Source organism: Mastigoproctus giganteus, chromosome 6 (genome assembly GCF_048544385.1).
Source record: "Mastigoproctus giganteus isolate SK-2022 chromosome 6, ASM4854438v1, whole genome shotgun sequence".
Classification (NCBI taxonomy): Eukaryota; Metazoa; Arthropoda; class Arachnida; order Uropygi; family Thelyphonidae; genus Mastigoproctus; species Mastigoproctus giganteus.
This window is the reverse complement of record NC_143580.1, coordinates 72,641,581-72,653,706: the sequence shown is the minus strand read 5'-3', so window position 1 is coordinate 72,653,706 and position 12,126 is coordinate 72,641,581. Positions and strand designations below refer to the sequence as shown.

The 12,126-nt window shown below is 36.7% G+C and overlaps 1 protein-coding gene across 4 annotated transcripts in view; it reads left to right on the top strand.

Annotated features, from left to right (window-relative positions):
* Gnf1 (germ line transcription factor 1) overlaps window positions 1-12,126 on the top strand; it is a 397,251-nt gene that overhangs the window by 62,475 nt on the left and 322,650 nt on the right. For all 4 annotated transcript variants that reach the window (XM_090376044.1, XM_090376043.1, XM_090376042.1 and 1 more), the window contains exon 5: window positions 3,234-3,412. In XM_090376044.1, coding sequence (XP_090232170.1) covers window positions 3,234-3,412 — 179 coding nt within the window. The remainder of the gene's footprint in view (window positions 1-3,233; window positions 3,413-12,126) is intronic.

Sequence of the window (12,126 nt, the reverse complement as noted above, 5' to 3'; positions counted from 1 at the left end):
ATTTTTTGCTGTTACATTGTGCTATCACCAGCTTAGTTATTAAATAGACAGAAATTCTTATATAGGTCACTAGTTTTATTACTCTGCTCTTTCCCCCACTGCCCATGATTGTTTCTCTTCCAGTATTATTTTTCCCTACCTTTGCATTTTGGCCATCCATTACTAAAATTGGTACAATTTATTAGTCTTCTTTCTTTTTGTAAAATATTGTAAATTATTTCTTTATCATCCTTCTCAGTGTTATTTATTGAAGCATACATATTTATTATTGTAACCTCATATCTTCCTTTAAATTTGGATCCCATTGTCCCTCTTGGATACTGCTTCCATTCTAGTAATGCTCCTCTTGCTTTACTAATCATAAGGAATGCCACTCCCTTACTGTACTCGTTTTCTTCATTTGGTGTTCCTATGTATGCTATGTACTCCAGATGGAAATATATTCACTGCTTGTGTTACATCTGGTCATATTTAGTCCCAATATGGCAGTTTTATACGTTTTTATTTCTCTTATTATGAGGACAGATTTACTGTCTCGTACATAATTCTGATGTTCCAACATCCTGCCGTAGTACAATTTTTTTTTAGAGAAGATATATTTGGTCCATCTCTTTCACCCATCAACTCCATCCAGGTTTCATTGAGGCACATATGGTCTACTAAATCCACTCACATTTGTCCTACTTTTTTCACAATTTTAGGTTTCTGTAGCAATGTATGTTTTATCTGTTATGGTTGCTAGCCATAAGTGTAAACTTTTTGTTTCTCATCTGGGCTTTGGACCATCAGTGACTGAATTATTTGAAACAAAATTGTTTTAAATAACTACTAGTTATTTAAGACAAAACATTTCACTGTGTTGTAACTAATTTAGGAGACCTTTCAATTTTAATAATTTTAGCTGATAGAGATTCAAGAAAGATTTGTATTCACCCAGAAGTAGCTGTGATAGAAGGTTAAAACAAACACCATGTATTACACTTTTCAATGTAGTCACTAGAAAAAAAAATGACACATTTTTTCCACCTCTCATTACACTTCTGTAGGCCAGTCTTGTAGAAATCCTCTGACTGTCCTTCAAACCATGACTTGGCAGTAGAAAGCACCTCATCATCATCAGCAGCAAAGTGTTTTCCCAATGAAGAAAAGACTTCAGGGCAAAAAAGGGGAAGAAATCTGAGATAGTATGATCAGGGGTATAAGCAGGATGCAGCAATATTTCAAACTCACATTTGTGGGCATACCTCACTGCAGCATACAAGGAATGCACAGGGGTGTTACATGGAGCAGGTGCACACCTTTTGACAGCTTTTCCCTTTTTTTTTTCTTATTATAGCAGCACTTAGCTTTATGAGGAGGTTGGAATAATATACTTTGCCATCACAGTACAGCCCTTTTTGAAGGTAATCTGTTAGTATAGCACCATGCTGATCCCAAAAAAACTGACAGCATCACCTTGCCAGCACTTGATTGCACCTTTGTGGGTGTTTTTTTTTTTTTTTTTTTTTTTTTGGGGGGGGGGGAGGTGATTCTGCATGCATCCATTGTGTTGACATTTTTTTAGTTTTGGGATCATAGTGATAGAGCCAAGTTTCATTCGTAGTGACAAGTTATGAAAAAATACTCTGCGTTCTGGCACATTAACAGCATTTCATGTCCGCATTGTGTCCCTTCCTTCTTCTGGTAAGAGGATAGAAGTTTACTCATATTGTTGATGGATGATGTTCTCCACAGACCCTATGCTAAATTGAACTCTGCAGCTAGTACTTTGATGTTAATACAGCAGTCTTCCAGGATTGATGCCTCAGTTTTTGCAGTTTTTTCACAACAGTTGCTGGCAACAGTGGCATCCTGGGATTTCTTAATCATGCACTGAAGTTCTTCCACATTTGAATTATTTATACCATTGTACAACAACACTGTAACCTGGTCAGTCTTATCCATAAACACAACCATTTCTTCATGGTTGTGGTTGCTTTTTCTGTGGTTTCTGTCTTTTTCTGTTGCATTTTCTGTGGTTGCTATAGAAATTTCAAAGTATCAATAAAAAAATAATAAAATCATCTTTCTATCACAACTCTTCTGGGTGAATATAAATATTTTGAACCCTCCCCTCTCATATATACAAAATGAGATGTGTGTAAATCCATTGATTTTAATTATGTAAATAGTTCATTTAATTAATGAAGCAACTAAAGAACGACAAGAATATGGCTGTTAGCTAAAATTATGAAAAGTTAGTATAATTTTTAAGTCACATAAATTAAATAGCTTCAGCATAGCAAAGTGTTTTGTCTCAATAACTACATTTGTTTTACATGTTTGCCCCTCTGGATATCATATCCGGTGAAAAGCAATTAATTGGTTTGCCTTTGAAATGGAAAATTTTTAATTTTTATACATCAGCATCGTGCTGTGGTGCAGCCTCTTATTATTTTTTTTTCTCCCAAGACAGTGTTAGTATTGATATATTAAAAATGATATTGTACTTTTATTAGGTATCTATTGACTTGTGGAAAGTTTGACAAATTAAAAGTTTTTCAGCTCCAAAAGGAACTTAATGAATTTAAAATTCCTTAAGTTTTTAAATTGCTTTTGGATTTAAAAAAGTGCTATAAATAAAGTATCACGTTATCTGAACCCAATTCAAATAGTGTCCAAGATAAATGCACAGCAATTACTGTTTTTGTGTCATTGTTGAACATCTTAATTTTAAATTTGTGGGGGGGGTAGGCATTGTTATTGCCACATTAGGCAATTGCAGAGATATGCTTTATGAAAATCAAATAAAGGATGGATATTAAATCAGTTTTCAGTGGTTGCTTAGTTTTAAATACTTTGTATAATACTGCATATTTCATGAAATCTCACCAATGCTTAGATTATTTCATTTCACTGAGTTATTTCTTTTTAAAGCTTATTTCTTTAAATAAATAAAGATTATAAAGCTTATTTCGTATAAAAGCCTTTTATTACTTTTTTTTTTTTTTTTAGGATGGAATGAATGCTGGTTTCCATCCATCTCTCAGAAATTTTCTGTTTTGCCAAACAAGTTTCATTGTTAAATACTTCTAAGCTTCCTCCCTCCACATTTCCCCATGCACTTGACTGTTTTATTATATTTCAAATTTTATATTCTGTATATGATGTCTTCCCCATTATTTCTCTGTGCATTTCTCTCAAGGTACTTATAATTACACTAAGTGAATTACTTGTGCTTGCTTTATTTTAAGCTTTAGAAAATAAAAAGCTATCACAAGAAGTTCCAGTTGATTGTTTTCAGAGAAGTCTAAAGAAAAAGCAGAAATCTCCAGCAAAACCTAATCTAAAACCAATTACAGCTGCTGACTTTTTTGGGGAAACTAGAATAGCAAGACACGTTCAAAGTTTTAATGAGAATCTGAAGGATAATGTAAGGCACTTTTTCCCCCCTCATTTGTGTTTTTATTATTATTAAATTTGTTTTATATTTCAATAGCAGATATTAGTTCAGAATATATGAATAAGTTCAGAATATAGTTTTAAAAGGTCATGTGTTATGTTATGTATGTAATGTATAATGTAGTGTGTGTGGGAAAACACTAAATCCACCTGCGAACTTTGTGAAGATTTAGTTTGTTGCAGGGCTGACTTAGTAATAAAGTATATTATCAAGCGCTAAATTAGACTTTAGCTATATTTCTGGATTCTTGCTAAATGTATGCTAATCATATACAGTGAAACTTCTCCTAACGGACACCTCTCGTTAACGGACATCTCTCTACAACGGACATTTTCAAATTCCCCAACTCACCTCTATTGGTTTTAACGTGTTTGCAGCTTCTGTCTAGCGGACATTCTCTGTAACGGACGCGGACAGGCAATCTGCACTGTTTTGTTTAGATTAGAACTTAATTTGATCTCCCCATAACGGACTGCCGGAGAGCTCATGGCCCTTTTTCTAGGAACTTTTCTTCCACGTATTGCCTCAATCGTGTGTTTATTTTCTATTTCCGATTCTCTGAATTTTATCAAGGTTTATGTCGCGGTTCTAAACCCTTTTTCAAGAATTTTAAGGCACGTGTAAAACTTCTGATGACTTCGGTGTGTGCAGGGGGGGGAGAATTTTGTCGGCCTTTCGTCTTTTGAATTTCAGTTTTCAGTTTTGTTCAGTGTCGTGTGAATTTCACAATGTCTTCTCGTAACCATTTAACTTTAAAAGATAAAGTCGAACTCATTAATGTGTATGATTGGCAAAAAAATAGTGTTCGCAATCTCGCTGCAAAATTCAAAATCGGGAAGACGCAGGTAAGCGACATCCTAAAGAAAAAAAATGAACTGCTCAAATAATTTTGGCAACACAGAAATGATCAGGTTCAAAAATCATTCCCGAAAACTGTTGGACTTCAAATTGACAATGTTACGTATGAGTGGTTTTGTCGCAAATGTGCTAAAAAAATTCCCATTAATGGGCCTATTATTAGGGAAAAGGCTTTGGAGGTTGTGAAATCTATGGGAGTAAATGAGTTAAAAGCTTCTGTGGGATGGCTAGACAAGTTCAAAACTCGGCATAAAATTTCTTGGAAAACCGTAAGTGGTAAAGGTGGATCTGTTGATACTGGGGTTGTAACAAGAGTGGACCATCAAATTGGAGATTTATGTCGTGGTTTTGAAGCTAAGGATATTTACAACTGTGACGAAACAGGGTTGTTTTTTAAAGCTCTTTCTGAAAAAACAATGAGTCTAAAAAACGAAAAGTGCCAGGGCGGAAAAATTTCTAAGGAACACTTGACTGTACTATTGTGTACAGATATGTTGGGAGACTTTGAACAACCTCTTGTTATAGGAAAACCACAAAATCCTTGTTGTTTCAAGGGCATAAAGTTGAATCTTTTGAATGTTGACTGGAAGTCTAATAAAAAAGCGTGGATGACACGAGATATCATGAGCGAATGGATAAGTCACTTTAACCAAAACATGATTCGTCAAAACAGAAAAATTATTCTTTTCATGGATAATGCTGCTTCTCACCCGCACATTGAATTGTCCAACATTCAAATCGTTTTTCTGCCACCAAACACATCTGCAGAGTGTCAGCCCTTGGATCAAGGGATAATAAAAAATTTCAAACTTCACTACAGAAAACGTGTTTTAAGACATCTCATTGCAACCATGAACGATGTAACATGTGCGAGTGACCTTGCAAAGGAAATCAGCATCCTAGATGCGATTCAATGGATTTCCTCTTCAGTAAACGCAATTAGAAAACAAACTGTCGTGAACTGTTTTGTAAAGTCTGGCTTCTCAAACGCAAAAATTGAAGTTGTGAACAGCAATGTGGAGCACCAAGAAGAACAAGAACTTCAACATCTATTGATAATGTACGACACTTCAGCTACAAGTGACCATGGCTACAAAGATATATACTCGAACTTCACTACAGAAGATGGTGCTATAGATATCAATGACATTATCATCGATATTTTTCAAGAAGTTCCTCGTGAGGATGAAGAAATGGAAGGAGGTCATTCTGTCGAAGAACATATTAACGACGAACGACCGATGAAAATAGAAGCGCTCATACAAATCAATCATTTAAAAATGTTTTTTCGCTGCTGAAGAAGATACTGAAGGACTTTCGATGGTTTCTTCACTCCAAACAAATATTGAAAACAAAATTATCAGCAGGAAGAAGGTGCAGAAGAAAATAAGTGATTACTGTATGTATATTATTTACAAAAATATTGTTCAAAATCTGTATATAATTTTAATTTAATTTTACATTAAATGTTTAACGATTTTTTTTTTCTTTCTTTTTTTTTTTTTTCTCCCTCAGACTTCTTGTTAGCGGACACATTTTCGTTCCCCATGGCTGTCCGTTAAAGGGAAGTTTCACTGTATTTCCAATTCTCCATCAATGTTGCTATCACATATGGCAAATACCTATAAATAAAATGAAAAGGTGTTACTTCCTGTCTGGTACTCTTATTGTTTTTCTTTTCACTGTATTGTGAATTGGTTACCCCTTTCACAATACATTTCCTTCAGTGATTGGCTAATTCTGTTGTGCCATGTTGGAAAGTTATCATATCATTTTTTTTTTTTTACTACTGTACCACTTTTGCACCCCCACATTACATTCTGTGTCAGTTAGAAAAGGATTCCATCCTGCAAAAGGCAAACCAATCCTAAAATATGCACAATTTAAAGACTATATACTGATGTCTTTTGATCATAGCTCTGCTGGTGTAATTCAGAGCAACCAACTAAATTCAGAAATTTGCTGTACCTTTTGCTCTTCACTTCTGTGTGCACTTAAGCAGAAAATTTGTCCTTAGGTGCCATTTGTAGAATGCAGTTGACAGTACCTTTCCAGCTGATGGAAAGGTAAAGCTACCTAAAATTTTTTGAATAGCAGTGGAAGATGGTGCCAAACCTTTGGTGCACTTTTGGTTTCAGATTGGAATTGATGTACCCACAAATTGTCACAATGCAAACAAAGTTGCTTCCCTCTGCTTCATCTTATATGAAGCTACTTTTATGCCCTGCCCAGTGTATGCGTACTTTGTTACATCCCACCTGTTATGAATCAGATTATGCAGAGAATTAACACTAATATATGACATTATAGAACTCTGAGTTATCAGGCATCTTGCTTCTGCAGTGTTTAAGAGTAATAACAGAATGTACTTGCCTGAAAAGGAAGTATCATTCGAATCCTATGGACTGGCACTAACCCCTTTGTGAGTATGTACATGTTATGCATGTTTTCCACTTGTTGTCAAGAGTGTGAGTTTTTTATATATGGATTCCTTCAAAAATTCTCAGGTACATGCTACTATTTGTTATCCGTGTTTTCATTTAATATTAGATTTTAGTTTCATAATAGTAGCATTCAACTTTTAAAATTGCAGTATATGTGTGCTGTCACTTTTTTCCTCGTTTTTTTTTTTTTTTTCATGGCTACTTTAAGACAATGTGGGTTTATCCAATTCTGCTGAAATTAGAGATCTGGAAATTGACATTGAATCAGCCAATAGTGAATACACAGAGGATATTGTATCATCTGTCTTGTTATATTGGGAAAAAAGTGATGGTGAGTTAATAATGGTGAAGGTAGAAACAGACTGAAATTTCGAAAGAAAATAGTAACTCCTAATGTCCTTTCTAATGGTTCCTGTAGCCCTATGATGTCATTTGATTCATAGGTGATGATTGGGTCCAATAATATTCTTGCCCCTAGTACTTTCCCTAACATGCTGATAGAAGCAATCATCCAGTTGATATAAAAATTTTGTTTCCCCACAGAGTTTTCCTCCCACTTACTCCAATCAGTTAGGGGCAGTTGAAGTCACCCGTAGTAAGACATTCACACTTGCTCACCCATTCCATTTGTCCATAAAGGCTCTTGTCATAATCTTCACATTCTTTTGATCTATGGAGTTATTCCCACTCTCATTATACCATTTCTTCCAACTAACTCACACCACACAAATCCTATACTAGTTTGTATAACTTCTGAATCTGTGAAAGCTTTTGTTGCTTTCAGGCTGCTTTTCATAAAAAGCACGACCCCCATCATCCCTTATATCTTCTCCATCCTTCCTAAATAGATTGTACTTACCATGTGAAACTCATCATCTGCTATTTCTGGTGACACCTTGTTCCATAAACCATATTATGTCAGCGTTAATTATCCTAACCAGGAGTTCAAATTCACTAATCTTATTGATGGCACTCCTGATGTAACCATTAACACAGTTTAGACTAAATGTTCTTCTATAGTTCTTCTAAATGTTCTCCATGACACACACTTTGAAATTATTTAAGCTTGTTCCCCCAGCATTAGCTTCCTGTTCATTTGAAATGTCGTTACCCCCAGAACTACTTGCCAGTATTGGTTATTGCAGTGACAGTATGAGATTAGCATTAGTTGAGGCATATGATGTAAGAAAGCAAGCTTATATGGCATCAGCCAAGGAAAAAAAAAAAAAAAACTTCCCATTTCACCTATCCATTTGTTCCAAATGTTTGTCTAGTTCTGCCTTGAATTTATTTAAGCTATCAACTTCAACAACAACAGATGAAAGTCTCTTCCACCAATCAACTGTCTGCTGGCTAAAGGAAAATTTCTGTCATCTATTCCACAACTGTCTTTTGTCAGTTTGAATCTATGCCCCCTCAGGTTTTTAATGTGAGCAAGAGGAAGAATCACATCAGCATTGAGCCTGCTTAATCAATTCAAGGCTTTATACACCTCAGTGAGATCACCTCGCATGTGCTTACTCCCTCCAGACACTGCAATTAGCAGAACTTAAGCCTTTCTTCGTAAGAGCACCCCCTTTGTTCTCCTTACCAGGCCTTCTTGCCCTTCTCTGTACTCGTTCTAGTAACTACATCCTTCCTAAAATGTGGCTTCCAGACCTGTATGCAGTACTTTAAAGTGTGGCCTGACCATGGCCTTATACAAGGGGATAAGTACCTCCTTATCTCTGCTCACAAAATTCTTATATATAATTGGCAAGACCCCGTGACCTACTCTTGCAGCCTGTCTGCACTACTCAGAAAACTTCATGTCTGCACTACAAAATACCCTCTGATCTCTTTCATTCTTCACTACCCTGAGTATAACACCACCAAGTTGGTACATTTTTCTCGGCGTACTGCTATCCATATGCACTACTTTGCATTTGTCAATTTTTAAACTTCAGTTGCCCTCTCTCAGCCCATCTGCCCAACTTCTCCGGGTCCTGTTGCAGCAGCATACTGTCATTACTATTATTAACAACCCTGCCAGCCTTTGTATCATATGCAAACTTTGACATTAAGCTTGATATACCTTCATCAATTTCATTGATAAATATGAAATTGATGAAGGTATGTTTTTGTTGTTCATCAATTTCATTGACAAACAACAATGGGCCCAACACCGAACCGTGGGGGACACCACTAATAACATTGGAAATTGTCTACATAGAGCAGTGTCCACTGATTACCACTCTGTCTTCTCCTACTCAACCATCCTTTTATCCATTGTGACAACTTGCGCTTAATACCATACGGCTCCAATTTGTATAGCAGTCTTCCATGTGCAACAATATCAAAAGCTTTCTGAAATCCAAGTATGTGATATAAAAATTACTTGTTGCATCCAGTTTCTTTGTTACCACGTCATAGTATCCACTCAAATTGGTTAGTCAAGACTTAGTGACAAATGGGCCTGGAGTACTGGGGTCCATAGTCAAGACTTCCTTTTAACAAACCCATGCTATGTCCGAATTATTACTACAGTCTTATCTAGATGATCGTGCAATGCTTTTTTTAACCAGTGCCTCCATTCATTTCCCTGGAACAGAAAGTTAAATCGTTCAAGGTTTAAGCCTAAATGGATGTCAGATGAACTAATGAGGCATATGGCAGAGAAGAAAAATGCATGGGATACATATAAATTAACATGTGACACAGCAGCCTATGATAGATATAAGTTGATCTGTAACCAAGTTACAAAGGAGATTAGGCAGGCGAAGGCAGATTACGAGAAATCTTTGGCAAAGGATGCAAAGAAAAACAGCAAAGAGTTCTTTAGTTATGTAAACTCTAGAAGGAAGGGGATGAATCAGATTGGTCCACTTGATATCGATGGGTCAACTGTTGATGATCCTGCTCAGGTAGCTAACAAACTAAATGAATATTTTGCATCGACATTCAAACGTGAGGAGTTATTCAGCGAGGGGAATGCCAGAGCTGTATTCAACTCTGGCAGTAAGCTAGAGAATCTTGTAATAACTGAGAGTAAAGTGGAGGAGAAATTGTTGAAGATTTCTTCAACAATTTCAACAAGAAAGGCACCTGGGGTGGATGGGATCTATCCAGTTATATTAAAGGGGGCAGCAAACCCTTAGCCATAATTATGAGAGCTTCCTTGGACTCAGGGGAGGTACCCACAGACTGGAGATGTGCAAATGTGACCCCAATTCATAAAGGAGCATCAAAGGCTGACACAAGTAATTATAGACCTGTGAGTTTAACTTCTGTTCCAGGGAAATTAATGGAGGCACTGGTTAAAGAAGCACTGCAGGATCATCTAGACAAGAATTCAGTTATAGCTCGGACACAGCATGGTTTTGTTAAGGGAAAGTCTTGCCTGACTAATTTGATTGGATACTATGATGTAGAAACAAAAGAACTGGATGCAGGGAATAACTTTGATATTATATACTTGGATCTTAGAAAGGCTTTTGATACTGTTGCACATGGAAGATTGCTGCACAAATTGAAGTAGTGTGGCATTGGAGGCAAATTGCTGCTATGGATAAAGGGGTGGTTGAGGGGGAGAAGACAGAGAGTGGTAATCAATGGACAATGCTCATAGTGGAATAATGTTATTAGTGGAGTCCCTCAGGGTTCAGTGTTGGGTCCATTATTGTTTTCTGTATTTATAAATAATATTGATGATGGTATATCAAGCTTAATGTCCAAGTTTGACGAAGATACAAAGGTTGGCAGGGTACTTAAGGACACTACTGACGCTATGCTGCTGCAACAGGATCTGGAAAGGTTGAGCAGATGGGCTGAGAGGTGGCAAATGAAGTTTAACATTGATAAAAGTAAAGTACTACATATGGGAAACAGCAACCCCAGAGCAACATATTAACTCTGTGGTACTACACTGACAGTGATAGAGAATGAAAAGGACTTGAGTGTAATTGTGCAGGCAGATATGAAGTTTTCAGAGCAGTGCAGACGGTCTGCAAGAGTAGCTCATGGTGTCTTGTCAGTGATATACAGGAATTTTTCTAGCAGGGATAAGGAGGTGATTATTCCCTTGTATAAGGCAATGGTCAAGCCACACCTTGTGTACTGTATACAGGTATGGAGCTGCTGGAACGAGTACAGAGAAGGGCAACAAGATTAGTGAATGGAACAAAGGGTTGCCATTATGAGGAAAGGCTTAAGTTTTGCAAATTACAGTGTCTGGAGACTAGGCACCGGTGAGGTGATCTGATAGAGGTGTATAAAGCCTTGTATGGTTTGAGCATGCTCAATGCTGATGGGATTCTTCCTCTTGCTCACAATAATCACCTGAGAGGACATAAATTTAAATTGAGGAAAGACAGATGTAAGATAGATGTGGGGAAATTTGCCTTTAGCCAGCGGGTAGTTGGTTGGTGGAAGACTTCCCTTGTTGTGGAAGTTGATAGCCTAAACAAATTTAAGGCTTAACTGGACAGGTATTTCGAACGAACGGAGGGGTGAAGTGGAAGTGGTTTTTTTTTTTTTTTTTGGCTTATGTTCATAAGCTTGCTTTCTTGCATCATATGCTAATGCTAACAAGTCTGTAATTGTTTGTCACCCTTTGTGAACTGGTGATATATTTACACACCTCTAGTCCACGTGGACCTCCCCTGAGTCCAAGAAAGCTTTCATAATTATGGCTAAAGGTTTGTTTACTTCCTTTGCCACCTCCTTTAATATAACTGGATAAACCCCACCCTCCCCAGGTGCCTTCCTTATGTTTAACTTCAACAATTTTTGCTCCAATTTGCTCTCAGTTATTACAAAATCATTTAGCTACCTGTTAGAGTTTGATAAACATCTGGCCCTCTCCTCCTTAAATATCTCCTCATGTGTGAATGTAATGTACATAAATCATATCATGTGAAAAACACATATCATCTGCGTCCACCCCCCCCCCAACTAGAAGTATTCCTGAACCCTTAAGCTGTCATTATTGATACTGGCAAAAACAAAGTGTATCCTATCTTTACAAAATAGATTCTTTCTACCTACAAGTGAAGGTCACACTGATGTAAATTTTCTTCCAAAAGCCATGGGGCAGGCATTAGCCTTACCATTAGCAAAGGCTCATGATGCAAGAAAGCAAGCTTATATAGCATCAGCCAAAAAAAAATAATAAAAAACACACACCTTCTCATTTCACCCATCCACTTGCTCCAAATGTTTGTCTAGTTCTGTCTTGAATCTATTTAAGCTATCAACTTCTATGACAGATGGAAGTTTGTTCCAACAATCAACCATCCTCTGGCTAAAGGCAAACTTCCGTACATCTCTCCTACAACTGTCTTTCCTCAATTTGAATTTATGCCCTCTCTGACGATTATTCTGAGCAAGAGTAAGAATCCAATC